We start from the raw sequence: 19,698 nt of genomic DNA, 5'->3' as shown, positions 1-19,698 counted from the left end.
ATTATACCGCAAAGGAATAGGGCAGAGAGAAAATAAGTTAGAATAATTATTTATGAATTTTTCATTTATTTATTTCATAACATATCATATACAATATTTGTCTGATGCATAAGTTCATAATCCATGAGACTTTTTTTCATTTATTCGTTTTGTAAAGCATCATATACAATATTGTCGGATGCATAAGCCAATAACTCACAATCTACGAGACACGTCTTATCATATTTTTCATGTAATATCTTTACAGCATCACTTTTATTAGTGACATGATTTTGACGTAGAATAGTAACAAATTGTTTATATTTTTCACCAACAATATAAATATTTTGATGCAATTGATCGCATTCTTGTTCAACACAATTTTCCAGTTCTAATAAGAATTGTATGGTTGATGGTTTCATATACATACTAGTATTATATAATGTTAACTTTACAATATTTTCTTTACGTATATTTACGAGATCTATAACTAGATCATGAATCGAAATTCTTGAAGAAGGTACAGCTGCCTGCATGAGTTGCACAATATCCGCACGTCTCTCGATGAACGTTTTCCATATTGCATAAGTCAGGTGACCTATGCAACTTCGGTTGTCACCAATCAATAATTCTACACAGGGCATAGATTCCACCCTGATTCCGATGTCCAAATATTTATATGTCAATGCTGTAGTCATATGCTGTAGCAGTCAAAGCATATCTCCTTCCCAAGATGCGTGGAGTATAAAGCGGTTGATAATGTTCTGTAAAAAGAATACAGGGAATTAGAAATAAAAGTGCAAATAAATGTAGAAGGAAATATAGAAGAAAATATTGAAGAAAAAATTTAAAAATTAAAAAAACTTACGGTTTATCACACGCTTCATTTTGCTGGATCGGAACGTAATAGTTCATCCTCGGGAAGTTCACCGATTGTAGTAACGTTTCAGAAACCTTTGCTGTCCGGTAACAAACGGGTACCGATGCCTAAACTCTTTTTATACTGTACACCCCTCCACATACCTCAATAAGAGTAGTGGGAACAAATCCCGTAGTCTTCATATTTTTAATGAGATCATTTAAAAATCATACATTCAAAGAATGCAAATTTTGCAAAAGTCAGCGCCGATGTATGGCAGCTGTGATGTAAAAATATGCTTTAGGCACGTACACAAATTATTTGATACATATTTTCTGATGAGATCATTCAAAAAATCACATTTGAAGAATCTTGCAAAAGCGTTGATGTGTGGCTGCTGTGACAAAATATATTTTAGGCACGTACATAAATCATTTGTTATATCTTCTGATGAGATCATTCAAAATCATGCATTCGAAGAATGCAAATCTTGCAAAAGTGAAGCGCGGATGTACTAATGCTCATATGACAATGCTTTGATTAAAACAAAGAAATGAAGAGAATATATATATAACTGGTCGGGAAGCGCATGGTATAACATTTGATGATCCGAACGCGACGCGAAAGTGATTCGAGTGACGAGTGATAACTGGTTGGGAAGCACATGGTATCACATTTGATGATCCGAATGCGACGCGAAAAGTGAATTAGCGCGACATGAAAAATGAACGATCAGTTTAATGATCTGGAAAACTTTGTAAATGATGTAAATAATGAAAATTTTGTGAATGAGGTGCTCCAAATGGATGACGGCCACGTGATGGACGTTATAGGTGTTAACTTTGAAGATGTGATAGATGATGAGGATGAAGAGAGTGTAGTATCTGAGGACAGTAATTATACAAGTGATTGCAGTGAAGAGTTTAATGATACCATCGAGAAACATTTGACACATGCGGAAGTGAGCGTGATAACTGCACGTACGAGACATTGTGCCATATATTTTTATTATACTACAGGTGGTACTTATTCAGCCTGTGCCGAATGTATCATGCAAATAGCGGACACAGATTTCAACATAATGCATGCCTTCCGCAAACATATAACTGACGCGTTTGGTAGGTTAGACGGTAAATACTGCTCAAATTGCAGACAGCCTATGTTTGTGTTGATTCCGTGTAATATGTGTCCTGTGTGCACACATTAAAGACTTTTAGTATAAAAACATACATTATTACAACATGAATGACGATATCGTAGAAGATGCCATTTATGTTCTTAATAATAACGATGATTCCGAAAAACGAAAGCATGTGCAGAGAATATCACCAGTGCAATTTCTACGTGATCGAGAACTCGGTATACGGAACGCATAAACGTACCGTAATACAGGAAGTTTACATACACGACCAATTTGTTCATAACTGGCCTCATCATATGAAGCAAAAATTATATAGAGAGATACTCAATTGGGTTGACACCGATGAAAATGAATATGATATAGCAAAACAAATCGTAGAAAAGACTCAGGAATGCTGTTACCATCTCATTAAGATACCAGCAGGTGTTGGAAGGTATATCAAAGTGATAGCAATAATGACCCACTTTTGTTATGATACTGAGAATCCTTATGTAGAGAAAATGCTGCGCACTTACCACGAATTTTCAAATCTTTTGAACAATGATGAGGATGAATACGTTCTGTCTGAGCAAGAGATGGAGATACGTTTTTTTATTCGGTGTGAAAGACAAAGCAAGCTAATGCAGTTTGAAATTCAAGACAAATATCGATTCTGCATTAGGTGCTACGCGAAATCACATGCGAATGTCTTGTTGAAGATTGTGCGATATTGTTTTAAACAGTGCTAAAAAGACATAAAAATGGAGAATAATTTCGAGCAAGTGGAACGCGAGCTGTTGGAGCAAGCAAATGAAGTCGCTAACTTGGGCGAGTGTTTCATGTGGTTGCAGCGATGCGACGAATTTATACAACAGCTTGAGGAACATAGCCGCATCAAGCGTCCTCGGCTTGCCGTCGGACAAAGACAATCGTTGGTAGCGAGGATCGCGCGACTCGAGAGTGAAAAAACATTATTACAAAGACGTTTTGTACATGTAGGCGGTAATTACGCGAGCACTAGTAATAACGCGGACAGACTCGTGTGGCGGGAAATAGATGCAGCGTTCGAGAATCGCATTCAGATAGGTGTGGTGATAAATACAAACTATGTATATCGAACCGCAAACGTTTTTAGAAGATGCAGGTGGTATAGTGCTTGAGCGAGTGCGGGACACTCTAGAAAAACACAATAGTGTGAAAGTAAACACTGCGTTTAATGGTGTGTTTGTAACGGGTGATAAACGTGCAAACAAAAGTATAAACACTAAAAATTGTGAACTATTTTAAACGTCAGATTTGGACGAATGGTATGAGCGATGCGTTATCGAGCCCACATTAGCATCACTCGAAGAGTTTCAAGAACGTGATAGCGGGTGGGCGCTGTCGCGAATTCTCAATTTGACTCTAAATATAAACAAGTACAATCCTTTACGTGTGGGATGTTACATGACTTTACCGCGAGAAATAATGACGAAACGTGCGGTAGTGAACATTAATTCAAAGAACAATGCATGCTTCGCGTGGTCAGTGGTTGCCGCGCTACACCCTGTCGAAAGACATAGTGATAGAGAGTCATCGTATCCACATTATGCAACAGTTCTAAAGTTTGACGACATTGCGTTTTTCGTTACACTAAAGGACATTGGAAAATTTGAGAGTCTTAACAATGTATCGATCAACGTCTACGGGATCAAAAAGGAAATGGCGATGCTAAAGATTCTTCCGCTGCGGCTCTCCAACGACAAGAAAGAGAAGCACATTTAATTTATTATACTTGCAAAATCTGCGCGAAGGTGGCGTGGGTCACTTTGCTTGGATAAAAAAATCTGTCCCGCCTCGTCAGCTCCCAACTGAGTAAACATGATGGAAAAAGATACATTTGTGATCGGTATGTATACTATATTCTCATGCAAAAAAAAAAACTTTCATGATCTAGTAAAAAAGTAATTAAAATTTTTTAAAATTATTTTTACAGGTGCTTGCACTATTTTTCGTCTTGCGAGAGGCTGCAATCACATGATGTGGACTGCCAGACGATGAACGACTGTGCCATCACACTGCCCGCTGAAGACAACAAATGGTTAAATTTTCAGAACGTAAACCACCAGAAACGAGTGCCTTTCGTCGTCTACGCAGACCTCGAGTGTGTGCTGCGGAAGACACAACACGATGCAGAGCAAGCGTCGTACACATATCAACAACACGAAGTATTCAGCATCGGATACTACGTGCGATGCTTGTACGACGACGCGTTATCTACGTATAGGTTTCGTCGCGATAAAGATTGCGTCGCGTGGTTTACGAAACAAATCGAAGAATTAACGCATAATGTTAAAACTCGTTTATTCACTAATCCCCATGGAAACGTTATCGAAGGAACAATTGGAGGCATACCGTAGCGCGACGCGGTGTCATATCTGCGATAAGCCGTTTGCGCCAGACGATACGCGGGTGCGCGATCATTGTCACCTGACCGGTCGTTATCGCGGTCCAGCACATTCTCTTTGTAATCTAAATTATCGAAATGTATCATATATGCCAATTATTTTTCATAATTTATCTGGATACAATTCACATTTCATTATTAAGGGATAGCCACTGCGTTCAAAGGGAAGACCGACATACTCCCCATCACGAAAGAAAAGTACATTTCTTTCACAAAACATGTCATAGACACAGCCGATAAATTAAATCCACACAATTACATAAAACTACGGTTTATAGATTCATATAAATTTTTAAATACTAGTCTCGAAAAATTGGCATCGTTTCTAGGTAAAGAAAAATTAAAAATTGTACGTTCCAAATTTTTACACTTATCTGACGAGGATTTCGATTTATTGACACGAAAAGGTGTATTTCCGTACGAGTACGTGGATTGCGTGGACAAGCTGCAGGACATATGTTTACCGCCGCGCGAATTATTTTTCAGTTCCCTGACCGGTGATACTGTATCCAAGAGCGATTACGCGCACGCCGAGAATGTCTGGAAGCGATTCTCCGTTCGCACGTTGGGTGAATACAGCGTTCTATATTTGAAAACGGATGTGTTATTGTTAGCTGACATTTTTGAAAATTTTCGCGATAAATGCTTAGAAAGTTACGGTCTCGATCCAGCACATTATTACACTCTCCCGGATACACGTGGGACGCTATGTTAAAATATACAAAAATTACTTTCGAACTGACATTGACATGGTAATGTTCATCGAACGCGGTGGCCTCAGTCAATGTTCAGGCAGACATGCGCGAGCCAATAACAAGTACATGCAGACGTACGACCCATTGAAACCATCCTCATATCTTATGTACTTTGACGTCAATAATTTGTACGGATGGGCAATGTGTCAGCCTCTGCCCTATGGAGAATTTCAGTGGGTTGAAGATGTCTCTAATTTTGACGTGTGTGCGATCGCTCCTGATTCACCAACGAGATATATTCTCGAAGTTGATCTCGAGTATCCTCGAGACCTTCACGATGAGCACACTGACCTACCTTTCTGCCCGACACGCGATAAACCATCAGGCAAGCGTGAATATAAACTTTTAGCGACCTTGTATGATAAGAAACGTTACGTCATCCACTACCGCAACCTGCAGCAGTGCACGCGTCACGGTCTTCATATCGCGAAGATACACCGTGTGTTAAAATTCGCACAATCTCCATGGCTCTGTAAATACATAGAGTTAAACACACAATTCCGAACCATCGCTAAAAATGATTTTGAAAAAAACTTGTATAAATTAATGAATAATGCGGTGTTTGGCAAAACCATGGAGAATGTGCGCAATTATGTTGACGTTAAATTGTTGACGAAATGGGCGGGGCGGTATGGTGCGGAGACAATGATCGCGAAACCAAATTTTCATAGTTGAAGTATTTTTGCGGAAAATTTTATCGCCGTTGAACTTAAAAAACTCGAGGTAAAATTATATAAGCCGATTTACGTAGGTATGTGTATCCTAAATATTTCTAAAACGTGTCTATATGAATTTCACCACGAATACATGCTACCTTTATATCGTGACAAATGTAGAGTCATGTACACCGACACTGACAGTCTCATATACCTTGTCGAGTGTGAGGATATTTACGAGACGATAAAACGCGATATCGCTAGGTTTGACACGAGCGATTATCCGGTCGACAACGCGTACGGTATGCCTCTCGAGAATAAAAAAGTTCCGGGTCTAATGAAAGATGAGAACAATGGTATAATAATGACCGAGTTCGTTGGACTTAGAGCAAAGATGTATGTGTTGAAGGTAGATGGAAAGAAGGATATGAAAAAGGCGAAAGGTGTCAAGAATAGTGTAGTAGCGCAAACCATAACGTTTGATGATTACACCCAGTGTTTGAGAGATGAGATCGAGATGACGCGCCGCCAATCATGCATAAGATCCAAGATGCATGAAGTATATACGGTGTCCAAAACGAAAATTGCTTTGAGTCCGTACGACGATAAGAGATAACATACCCGATTCAGTTGAAACGTTACCGTGGGGGCATTATCGAATACCGCTATAATATTTTATATTTTATATACACATTTTATAATTTTACATTATAATTTCATTCATATTTTTATGTAAAAGTATTAATAAAGTACAAGTATTAATAATAAGAATGTATTAAGGATGATGAAAGAATGATAAAGAAATCTCGCATAATATATAATTAATAATGTATTTTATGTTTATACGGTTACATTGTACTTTTATGTAAATATAATAAAAACAATTTTTATATGGATTAAATTTATGGATTAAATAACATTGCCTTTATGTATCCATGAATTATACGCTCCATCGAATCCCAACCACTTGACATAAACCTCATCTCCTTTTCTGCGTAATATTTTTTCAACAAGATACACGTCAGGATTTGCAACACGCTGCAGCTCATATTCGTAGAATCCTCCAGCGACAGGTTTTCCACAGGAATCCTTCAGTACATATGTCACAGGATTGGTACGCTGTACTTTGATAATTTTAAATATTTCCGTAGTCCAATTTGGTGTATAGCCCTTCTCAAAAACAGTTTTGAATTTGCTGACGCGCACCGAGTCACCTACTTTAAATCGCGCGGGTGCTGCAATTTTTATGTGACTGTACACAGTGGTTAAGAGTTTTTTAGCGATTGCAGGCGTAACATCGATGGGTCGCATGCCGATAGTTCGATGCTTTCGTACATTGTAATCTGACACGAGACGTGGCAGCAGATCGAGCCATCTATAATTTCCATTGAGTGTAAATTGTTTCCACATAACGTTCTTTAATGTGCGGTTAAAGCGTTCGACAACTGATGCTTTCATTATGGAGTAGAATAATGATTAATATCATGCTTTTTTAGTTTCTGCACGTTTGCGTTATAAAATTCCTTTCCTTTGTCTGTTTGCAAATTTTTCGGACATTTCTCATCTTTCCGAATTATCTTTGCAATCGCAATAACAACTTTGCTACCATTCTTGGCCTTAAGCGGCACAGCCCATGCATGCTTGCTCAGCACGTCGATAACGGTGAGTATGTATAGTGATAACCTCGGTTAAATCGCGTGTAAGGACGCCTCTCAACCACATCCGCCTGCCACAGGTCATCATATCCGCGAACTATGACACGTCTTCGAAGAAAATTTCTTCTCGCCGGAGCATGCAACTCCTCAACCAGCAATTGTTTCTCAGACATGTTTGGAGTATAATATGTAAATGACACATATATTCGATGTATCGACTTTTTTACTCTGCACGATGAGTCACCGCGTCGAGCTGTCTTTGAAACTCGTTTAGCATATGAGCTGTAATTTCCACTCTACTTTGAAGTGCCTCAATCTTTCTCTCGATTTCATCCTATCGATCTTTTAAAATTTTCACGGTCTGCTGCACGTATCGTTTATTGGCTGCATCAGTATCGTCTACAGGCAGCGCTACACGTCGAATTTTGCGCGACTTTGCATCAAAATCAGTGGCAGCCATGCAAAGAGCGTTATCGCGCACGTAATTTCTGACTAATCCACTCCATTAATAGTATGGTTCCGCACCACCTCTTCCAAGCGATGTTCAAAACTTGTTAATTGACATTTCGATGTTGACTAAATGATTTGTTTCATGCAGTTTTAATTTATAATAAGACCAACCTCGCGAAGTTCTTCAATAATTGACAAAATCTCGTTGTCGTGAGCATTGTGCCCTGCCTGGTGTGAGGCCTCAAGCAATCGAAGGCGATCCACAAGCTCGTTGGGATCATCCCAATGAACATAATCAATTTTGTTATCATTTAATGTAATAGCGCTCGGTATACCTTGTCCAACTTTTACGCCTGTTACTAAGGGCGCAATTATATTTTTATATTTAGACCCTTGTTGCCCATTACTTGATTATGTGCAATATGCCCGCGTCTATATGCATTTGTTGCCAATAGAATGTTTTTATAATTCTGCAGGTCATTATTCGTGTACATGTTGGGCATTTTCATGAAAATTAATTCATACAGACCAGGCGTTCCCACATATATTTTACCATCTATGACTATGCTGTCATTCTTATGTATGTCGATGCGTTTATTGCCGAGCATCGTTTCAAAGTCGGTGAAATAAACTCCATAAACAGTATCTATTATGTCTGGTTTTTTACCACTCAGAACAGCTCCCATATATTTTTGGTACCTAATGGACCATAGTGTGCGTGCAACTTTTCACGTCCTTCTCGCGTTTCCAACTGTTGTCGAATAAACGTCACAAGCGGTTCATTGGCTGCGACTTCAAAAACGTCTTCGACAGAAGGTACATGACTGTATGATAAATCACTATCATGTAATATTTGCGATGTTTCATTCAAATTAGTTGGTACAGTTTTTGATCGTCTCATTTTTTTAACAGGAGTAGAGGTCATTATAGAATTGTTAAGCAAAGCGTTTAATTGCTTTCGTTTCGGTTTTGGTTCTGAGTATTCGTCTTCGCTCGAAAAGAACGTTTCATTCTTAATCGGATCTGATACATCACCAACGGTGTTTTCAACAATCTGTTTTAATGGTTCGACAATGGGCTTAAAGTGTCTCTCCAACGCCATCTCTTCTTGCACTTTACCCGCTTTCAAAGCGCGATATTTTTTGCGAATTGAATCACTCGTTTTCGCAATCTCTTTCACAATCTTCTCACGATTCATACTGTTATCTATGTTATCCATGTTGAGAAACGCTACTTGGTCAACGTATCGTAAACAACTAACTGCTTTATGGTATTGCGAAGTCATTAAATCCTTTTCGATACCGTCCATTAGCGAGCGCACTATCCTTATCTATCACTAAAAATCCATACTTTTGTTGCCAACAAGTATGACATAAATTGCTAAAATCTTCGTAAGACATATCGGTATTTACATGATCGTTGTACGCATGTTTTAGATTAGTACCATCCTGCTTGAATAAAATTAGCAAATTCGCATTGTCGCGTATAAGATGTTTCGGTATCTTTGCATACGTCTGACAGAGATAGAAGCAGTCGACGTCCACGTGTCGCCCCATTGCAAAGTAGTCTCTTATCGTATCTTGCTTATCACACGCCACGTCATCAAAGATAAAAATGGAATTCGGAAGCGCTTCACTCGGCTGAATGACATCACAGTTATTGGAGAATGCAAAATAACTAACTTCTTCAATCGGTGTCAATAAATTTTCCAAATATCGATATTTCGGTTGTTGTAATGATTTCGAGTACACATACACATTCTCAAAACGTACTCCATGCGGACTTTCCAACAAGCTTATTAATACGTTTGTCTTGCCACAATTTGATGGACCGCAAATTATACCGCGTATAGAACTCGGCAACATGTTTCCATGTCTCCGTATCTTTTGTTCGGACATTATCCTGTCATCGAAATTTGTTATTTTAATCGCTGGTGAATGTTGTACGAACCGAATATTTTTCCCCTTTCATAAGAACTAATAAAAATTATATTAAGACCGATCTATTTATAGAGACGCGCCGAGCAAAATTGCTCAGTATGTAAAATGTTTCTCATATTGTCACATCCCTCTGATATACTCGATTTGAGCGCCGAACAGTTAGAATTCGTGTCGAAACCTATTTTGCTACGCGTGTGTGGCAACTATATCGAACACGTGTGGAACAGGCTTCCGGAACATATAAAGACTGATCCAGAGGTTCAAAGCTATTGTCGTTGTTACGAGCATTATAATCAATCGTGGCAGCAGACGCACATCGACGGCCCTACACCGTTGATAAAGAATTGTCGCGAATGCCAGCGGTAGGTCGCGGCTTGTTAAATCGTGCGATAAATGCGCTTTCTTTTGAACTGCATATACCTGGATATCAATTTTGCGGTCCGGGTACTAGGCTGAAAAAGCGATTGGCCAGAGGCAATCGGGGTATTAATCCGTTGGACGTGGCGTGTCGCGAATACGACATTGCGTACTCCCGGAGCAACGAACACACCGACAAACACGCAGCTGACAATATACTCGCTGCGGAAGCGCGAAAACGCATTACAGCAAACAATTCGACTTTCGGAGAAAGAGCTGCTGCAGCAACCGTTTGGGCAGCTATGAAAACTAAGACGAAAATCGGTATAGGCTTGAAAAAGAAAAAAAGAGATAAAAAGAAAAAAAGGGATAAAAAGAAAAAAAGAGATAAAAAGAAAAGAGCGAGTAAACGAATACTTCCGGTAGCGAAACGCGGAGGTGTTTTACCCATTCTACCGCTATTGAGAGTTCTCGGGTCGTTGGTCGGAGGAGTGGCGGGAGTTGCGAAAATTGTGAATGATAACAAGGCAGCGCAGCGTCCGCTGAAAGAATTGAAACGTCATAATCACGTCATGGAAGGTCATGGAGTTTATCTCGCTCCATACAAGAGTGGACAAGGAGTTTTGATGAAAAGAAAAAAAAAACGTCAAAAAGACGTTAAAAATGCCGAAAGGTGTAACTACCAACATACAATTATTACAGCTAGTAAAACGTATGCGCATTCCATACTTTAGAGGAATTTTTATGCGTACGGCATTACCAACGGCTGGAGCATATCGAAACAAGAGTGTATTGTAAATTTAGATAATGCTGAAGGATCGGGTACACACTGGGTGGCATACGCAAAGAGGGGAGATCGCGCTATATACTTTGATAGTTTCGGCAATCTTAGACCGCCGAAAGAACTGGTGCAATATTTAGATGTAAAGCGGATCGAGTACAATCACACGCCCCATCAACGTTACGATCAAAGCAACTGCGGTCAACTGTGTTTGCGTTTTCTCCAAACAGTTAATAATCAATTTAAAAGCTAACATTGTGCAATTTAACTCAGTATTCGTTTCAATATGTCACTGACGTTTACGCTAACCGGCAAGAGTAGCATCCTCGCGGTAAACTATTTTCCAGCCGTAGATTTGAGCGATGGCGATTACGAGCTCGGCCTCACAGATTTTGAAACATATACCATACCTAATGTAAATTCGTCGAATAACAAATTTTACTATAACAAAGACGACAAGGAAATTATGATTCCGGAAGGATCGTATAAATTGCGTGATATAGATAGATATTTGAAACGCGCAATTTTACAATCTCATCCCGATGTTGCGGGAAAGAGGACGTTTCGCAAAGAAGATGAAGACGAGAGCGAATATCCGCTGGTGATTCGTGCTAACAATAATACAATGAAGAGCGAGATTATGTGTGCTTATCGGATAAATTTCATTAAACCTAACAACATTGGATCGCTGTTGGGATTTTCATCGCGTCGTATTCTTAAATCGCGATTGTGGCATGAATCGGATGCACTTATAAATATCATAAACGTAAATATTATTCGCATAGAATGTAACGTGATTGCAGGTGCGTACAGCAACGATAAGTGCGTACACACGATACATGAATTTTCACCGAGGGTACCACCAGGATATAAGATATCGGAAACGCCTGCACAGATCATTTACCTTCCAATCGTCGCACGGAGCATTACTGATTTGACGATTCGCATTGTGGATCAGAACGGTCAATTAAGTGATTAAACGAACTTACCTGTAAGTGAAGTTCTATCATAATTGTATGTAGCGCCTCTTCCGAAAGATATAACACGTAGTACTCTCCGCTCTATGCCGAGGTCGCCACAATTTTTATAGTTAGAAACCAAAAATTCTCCCCTCCTCCTAGGGGATTCCCGCCAGCGCTCGTGTCATTCTTTGAAAGTTCCGCCGTAGTCTAGTATGATATGTGGAATCCGAGATGCTATCGGATGTGGGTACAGGGTGGGACTTATCTTTCGGAAGAGGCGCTACATACAATTATGATAGAACTTCACTTACAGGTAAGTTCGTTTAATCACTTAATTGTATTTCGCGCCTCTTCCTCAAGATATAACACGTAGATGTTTAAAGGTGTGACTACGGCTATAATACTATAATTTTTATTTTTCTTTGAATGAATATAAAGGAAAAAACAACGCTTTAACGATCTAATTACTCTAATCGTTTTTGTAACTCAAATGTTGACAGTATAAAGTAATGACTCCGTTTTCCTTTATCTGTCTAATATCGCACGACCAAACATTCTTACGTCTTGAACTAAGGGTCTATCGTAAAATTTAGTAAACGTAGATGAGTTTTCGGTCCAACCTGCTGATTTCCTTATTACATCGATATTAATACCTTTGCGCTTCGCGGCAGAGGTAGAAGCGTGTCTTGTACTATGCGCTGAAAAAATATCTGTATCTATACCGCTTTCACGTAAAACATCTTTTACCCATCTACTAAGTGTTTGCGTCGATGCTTTTTTGAAAGGCTTTTTGAACGAAATAAATAGGACTGTTATGTTTTTTCTAAGATTTTCGGTCCTTTTGAGATAACATTGAAGAGTTTTTGCTGGACAAATGTTCGGATTTTTCTTAAAAAACGGTAAAATTAGTACAGGCTGACTTCTCCCGGGTTTAGAAGTTTTAATTCTCTCCGGAATTTTAATTTCTATTAAGCTAACTTTAACAATTATGTTTCTTATATCTATTAAAGATAAGGTCTGGATTCTATGACCTGTTACTAGTGCTAGCAATGTTATTAATTTTTTACTTAACAAATCTAGGGTTAAGTCCTCATTTCGTAAGTCTCCAAAATAATCAAGGACTATTCCTGGATCCCATGTGGATTCATATTTTGGTTCCGGGGGTCTTAACTTTGATATTCCTTTAAAGAATCTTTTAATAATTTCATTCTGTCCTACCTCCGGGTCTATAATCAGTGAAATGGCCGATCGCATGCTATTTAGAGAACCGTAAGACGCTCCCTTATCATATTCTTCGGTTAAGTATTTTACTACATCTACTATTTTTGCGTCATAAATGGGCAAATTTTTTTCCTTACAATATAACCACCATTTTTTTAATGCGTAATCATACTGTTTTAAGGAAGAGTCGCTTAAGGAAGCTATAGAAATCGTTATGGATTTCTCCGGAATGCCCTTTGCCATGAAAGCTCTCCTGATAATTTCCCGGCCACCAGGGTAAGAGATTTCCACAGAGGATGTGGCTTCCTGTCAGGTGAAAGTAAAGTTTTATTATTGAGTTTAATTATTAACGGTTCCGTTTTTAGCATTGAGGCGAACAAGGGGTACCATGGTTGTGTTGGCCAATCTGGCACTACAATTATCCCTCTTGCTCTTTCAGATTTTATCTTTTGTAAAACTTTAATAATTAACACAAATGGTGGAAATGCGTAAAAAAAAAAATTTGTTCCAGCTTATAGTAAAAGCGTCGACTGCCATAGCATCCGGATTTCTTGTCCATGAGACATAATTTTTGCATTTCGCGTTAATTCTTGTTGCAAACAAGTCTATATCGGGATAACCAAATGTATTAGTAATTTTCCGAAAAGCTGCATTTGATAACTCAAACTCCGTTTCGTTATTCAATCTTCTAGATTCTAAATCAGCTTCCACATTTTCTTTCGAAGAAATGTAGGATGCGAAGACAAATATTTCGCGTTCTTCACACCACTTCCATATAGCTTTTGCGAGATCACTAAGTTTTTTGAATCTAATACCGCCCATTCGATTTATATATGAAATCGCAGTGGTGTTATCAATTCTTAATAAGATACTGCAATTTTTAAGTTCTTTGGCAAAACATTTAAGTCCGAAGAAAGCTGATAAAAGTTCTAAATAGTTTATATGATGCAGCTTTTCGGCTTCATTCCAATGTCCATGTGTTTTAATATTCTCACATGAAATTCCCCAACCTGTCAGGGAAGCATCTGAAAAAATGACCAGATTAAATTTTTGAGTAGCAATATTTGAAACTCTATGTAAGACATTTGATTCCCACCACGAAAAATCTTCTTGTAATTCCTGATTTAATTGTATAACTGTATCATAATTGCCATCGGTCTTTAGCAGGGCTAAATATTCTTCCCTTTCAAAGTTTTTGATATGTGTCCAACTATATTTAATGGCTGGACAAGCTGATACTAATAATCCTATTAACTGTGCTAAATCTCTAATTTTACATTTTTTCATTATTTTGAATTCTCTAATTCGATCTCGAATCTTATATCTTTTTTCTGGTGGCAATTCTAATGTCATTTTTTGTGAATTTAATACAAAGCCAAGGAATTTACAGCTCTGAGAGGGAATCTTACAGCTTTTTTCCTCATTAATGATAAAACCTAACCTTTCTAACAGTTCCACAGATGTGTTTACGTTCTTTAAGCATTCTGCGTATGTGTTTCCTAATAGAAGTAAATCATCAAGATAAATTACCGATAAAATTCCCAAACTTCTTAGATAGCTTATCACCGGTTTCATGATTTTTGTGAACACATATGGGGCCGTATTAAGGCCAAACGGTAAGCAATTAAATTCATAAAGTTTGTCTTCAAATAAAAAACTCAAGTATTTTCTATAACCTTTGTCAATGGGGATCGTGTAATAAGCCTCTTTGAGATCTAATCTACACATATAACAGTTGTGACTTACTAATTTACTCGCTATCTTATAATCCTCCATTTTAAAGTGATCCGTGTCAATAAATTTATTTAATTTTTTCAAGTTAAGAATTAATCTACTTGAGCCATCCGGTTTTGGAATCAAAAAAATACTAGATAGGAATTGATTTTTTTGTGAATGGCTTTTACTTACTACTTCTTTTGAAATTAATTGCTTAATGTGTTCTCTAATTGTGTTTTTCTCTGTTAAGGACCACATGGGCTCTTTTGGATTTGTATTTTGAAATACTGAACGAGCAAAAGGAATTTTATATCCCTCTATCCACTCCAGAATTCTGGAATCGGTAGTTAAAGCTTTCCATTCTTCTAGGTAAAATTTTAATCTACCCGCCGGTCTACTTACGTCACTTAATTTTGTGATTTCTTCTGTTGTGCTGGAGTTTGTGATTTGGGACTGCTGCGATTTTCCTCGTTCTGACCTCCCCAATTTTTCTTGTTGGGATGGTTTCGATTGTAACTTTTGTTTCGATACCCGCCTGACGTCTTGGGTTTGAAGGGTTGACGTCGAGGCGGGGCCTTGGAGTTTTTTGTTTTCTTAGTGTTTTTAGGGTTCGCCTTCAGATCCTTACTCGATCGTTCAATTGATTTTGCCGCCTTTAAACGATCGCCCAACTTCTGGCCAAAGAGCCATTCATCCGCCGTTGATGATTGTAAGACTTCCTTCTGAGAGCTATTAATGACAGCAAGGATTAGGCTCCTGCGAGTCAGGGTCTCATCTCTCTGCAGATCTGCTAATAATCGAGTAGCCTCGCTGATCTTCTTAATTAATTCAATTTGAGTGGGGGGTAATTTTGGATTTTCTCTCTCTGTTTTATTACTGTTAATGATATCCACTATGGCACTTCCCATTAGGGCAAGACAAGCTGTAATTTTTTTTTTTTTGCTTTTCTATTATGCGATCATCCCTTTTCGTGGTTGTTTCCATTACAGAAACTTTAATTTCGTCATTTAATTTGGGAGGATCTATCAATGTGCAATTTTTTGGTGGTGCGTGTTCCTTTATTAATTTTTCCTTTTCTTCTTTTGGAAGACCTTTTTTTAAAATGTCCTCCAATCGAACGGCGATGCTTTTTGGAATTGAAGGAGCTAGCACTCTATCTTCCGCTACTCGTTTGCCGATAGCTTCTAGAATTTCTATGTCCAGGTCTTCGATGACGACCTCGTTTCCCTGTGTGGAAACGTCAGCTTCCTGGTTATTTGGAGGAGCTGAATTTTCTCCGGCCTTAGGTGTCAGTTGACCTTCATTAGAGATGTTTGATTGCGTTGTAGCAACACCGTTGGGATCATGGTTTTGCATTACAACCGCTGAATTAACTTTCGTTGGGTTAACCATGATCTCGTCATTTGTCAAAGGCGAGTGTTGATAATCCTCCGAAAATTCTAACAGAGAATTTGGAGGAGTACATGAGGGGCTTCTCGATAAACTCCTCAAGTCTGCTTTTTTAGTTGATTCTTGTTGACCCCGGTTCTCTGCCTTTGACTCATTGTTTCCTGAAAAAACTTTATTTCTTAATCTACGATTAAGGACAGGAAATCACATTCACGCCGGAATCAGTAAAACTGACTGGTTTTGCGGCATACACTGAAGGCCTCGTTTTGCCTTTTCGTCTTTGAGCTCAAGCTCGCCAACAGGTTAGAGCCTGTGGCTCGTCAATAGGTTAGAGCCTATGACGTGACGACCGTGTACCCTATGTATATATATATATATATATATATATATATACGCGTAAAATGTGTCTCAAGGATGTCATTTCATAAGCGATAGTTCGCTTGTCTGATGGGCTATTTACGCCAACAAGTTAGGTTATGTTGTACCTCTCATCTTGAGCTCAAGCTCACCACCAGGTTAGAGCCTGTGGTTCGTCGTAGGTTAGAGCCTATGACGCTACAGAGGTGTATCAAGCGATATGTGTTGATGAGAAAGAGGAAAAGATCCTCTTGATGTGATACTTACTTGTACCTTTCTGTATTATGTTTTTTAATTTCCTTAATTCCTTCGATAAACGCCTCATTTTTTTGTTTACTTTATTTTCCTTGGATTCATCGTCTGAACGTGAGCTCTTGTGCTTCCTTTTTCCCATTTTTTCCTTATTTTTTCCTTGAAAATGCACTGGCGATGTGACTATCTCGGCACAAAGATAAAGAATGACACGAGCGCTGGCGGGAATCCCCTAGGAGGAGGGGAGAATTTTTGGTTTCTAACTATAAAAATTGTGGCGACCTCGGCATAGAGCGGAGAGTACTACGTGTTATATCTTGAGGAAGAGGCGCGAAATACAATTACTCGATTTTCGCGGAGAGGAGATTACCGTTATATTACACGTACGAAGACGATAACGTGAGATGCTCGTGTTGAATGAGCAGATGAAGGACACAATTTTTACACCAATCAAGAATATTTGGTCGTGTGACATAAATTGTACGACAGTTAAAAATATTCGATCGTCTGATAAAAAGAAACTCTCCGCGTCAAACATTGAATTTTTAAAATCATTGGGATTTGTCGTACGAAATATCTAAGATGTCTAACATCTTGAACATTGGAGGCGAGCCGATCTTTAACGACAGCATCGTCAAGATTGAGACTCACACGTACAATCCGTACGCCAATACCACTTTTGGATACAGCGATGAAATAAGGATACCCATACAACAACAGGATTTATACACGTTACCATGTGAAAGTTTTCTCTATGTCGAAGGAAGATTGGTGATGAAGAAGAAAGACGATAAGGATAAGGATGAGATAAATCTCGGAAATAATTGCGTGGCGTTCATGTTTGATGAAATTCGATACGAACTCAACGGTGTGGAAATTGATCGCAATGTTGGAATAACCAGTACCCTCAAGAACTATGTATCGTTATCATATGACAAAGCAGTAATTATGCAGAATGCAGGATGGGAATTTTTGTATAACCTACCAGAAATATACTTCAACTTTTGCGTACCGCTTAGTGTATTATTGGGCTTTTGCGAAGATTACAAACGCGTGATTGTTAACGTTCGTCACGAATTGATCTTGATACGAGCGCGCAACGATAACAATTTTATCGTCGGAAATTCTACGGCTCAACCAAAAATTGAATTATTTAAAGTGCAGTGGCGAATGCCGCATGTTACGTTAAACGAAGTCAACAAATTATCTTTGCTGCGAGCTTTGGAGAGTGGACAATGTCTAAGTATGAGTTTTCGCTCCTGGGATCTGTACGAGTACCCTTTGCTGCAGAGTACGACGAAACATTCATGGTCTGTTAAAACTGCAATTCAGCTCGAGAAACCGCGCTTCGTTATTTTTGCACTGCAGACTGGTCGAAAAAATATCATGTCTCAAGATGTTACAATCTTTGACGACTGTAATTTGACGAACGTAAAACTTTATCTAAACTCCGAATTTTATCCATATGACGATTTGAATTTAGACTTTCATAAATCGAGATATGCAATTCTGTATGACATGTATCGACATTTTGGTAAATCTTATTATGGATATGAGTGTGAAACGCTGCTCAACGTAATCACATTCCTGGAAAAAGGACCTTTTGCGGTCATTGACTGTTCGCGATAAAACGAATCCGTCAAGAGTGCTACCGTAGATGTGCGCATAGAATTTGATTGCAAAGAAAATGTTCCCGCGAATACTACCGCTTATTGTCTCATTTTACATGATCGTGTAATTGAATATTGTCCGTTGTCCAACGTAGTGCGCAAAATCATATAACATCAAACTGATAAAAATTGAGATGTTTGGTATTAAAGTACAGTCTTGAAGAGTTATTCATAATGATCGTACCGACTTTTGTGGATCTGCAAAGATTCATTGTCGATAAAAAGTTTATCGTGAAGGAAGTGGCGGTACTGAGAAAAGGATTCGTTCTCACGCATTACATTTTTGCTAGCCCCATGCCATGGCGTGTTCTTACAAAATCCGACAAGTCTTGCGCTTCTTGGTTGATTGCATATCATCATGGATTGCAATGGAAAGACGGGATGATACCGTACAGCATGGCGAAACGTCTGATTACATCTGCTGTGTGTAATACGGAAGATGATGACAGAAAAACTATCGTATACGTTAAGGGATTTCAGAAACGAGAATGGTTGATAAACATACTCGATACCGATGATGGGATATATATCAAGACATTGGATGCGGATTACGAAGACATTGAATCTTTAAATAATCTAGATGTTAGTAATACTATACGATGTGAAAAACATGTTAAGAATTGTGCTTTACAAAATGTATTTAAAATATATAATTGGTGGTCGCAACATCAAAATAATTGCGAAATTTTTTCAAAATAAAAAAAATAAAACGCAATAAAATGTTTATTTCTACCTTTTCCTGTACATATAAGATATATAGATGTATGATGCAGTTTGATAACGGTTCGATAGTTGTACGATGCGGTTCAATAGCTGTATGATGCAGTTTGATAGCTGTATGATGCAGTTTGATAACTGTACAATGCAGTTTGATAGCTGTATGATACAGTTTGATAACGGTTAAATAGCTGTACAATGCAGTTTGATAGCTGTATAATCCAGTTTGATAACGGTTAAATAGCTGTACAATGCAGTTTGATAGCTGTATGATCCAGTTTGATAGCGGTGTAATAGCTGTACAATGCAGTTCAATAGCGGTTCAATAGTGGATCGATGGCTGTATAATACAGTTTGATAGCAGTTCTTTATCTGTATGATGTGGTTTGATAATGGTTTGATAGCTGTATGATGCA

The 19,698-nt window shown here is 38.4% G+C and overlaps 2 protein-coding genes across 2 annotated transcripts; both read right to left on the bottom strand.

Moving 5' to 3' along the window:
• Positions 1 to 12,375: 12,375 nt before the first annotated feature.
• Positions 12,376 to 15,491, bottom strand: LOC118647318. The gene is made up of 2 exons (XM_036291976.1): positions 15,300 to 15,491; positions 12,376 to 13,487 (listed from the first exon to the last, which is right to left on the bottom strand). Exon 2 carries the CDS (start codon positions 13,422 to 13,424, stop codon positions 12,486 to 12,488), a length of 939 nt encoding a protein of 312 aa, XP_036147869.1. The 5' UTR covers positions 13,425 to 13,487; positions 15,300 to 15,491; the 3' UTR covers positions 12,376 to 12,485.
• Positions 15,492 to 15,497: 6 nt separating this feature from the next.
• Positions 15,498 to 17,223, bottom strand: LOC118647320. The gene is made up of 2 exons (XM_036291977.1): positions 16,911 to 17,223; positions 15,498 to 16,447 (listed from the first exon to the last, which is right to left on the bottom strand). Exons 1-2 carry the CDS (start codon positions 17,035 to 17,037, stop codon positions 15,777 to 15,779), a joined length of 798 nt encoding a protein of 265 aa, XP_036147870.1. The 5' UTR covers positions 17,038 to 17,223; the 3' UTR covers positions 15,498 to 15,776.
• Between the last annotated feature and the right edge of the window lie 2,475 nt (positions 17,224 to 19,698).

Source organism: Monomorium pharaonis, chromosome 9 (genome assembly GCF_013373865.1).
Source record: "Monomorium pharaonis isolate MP-MQ-018 chromosome 9, ASM1337386v2, whole genome shotgun sequence".
Classification (NCBI taxonomy): domain Eukaryota; kingdom Metazoa; phylum Arthropoda; class Insecta; order Hymenoptera; family Formicidae; genus Monomorium; species Monomorium pharaonis.
Note: the sequence above shows the minus strand (reverse complement) of the source record. Positions and strands in the feature narration are given on the sequence as shown.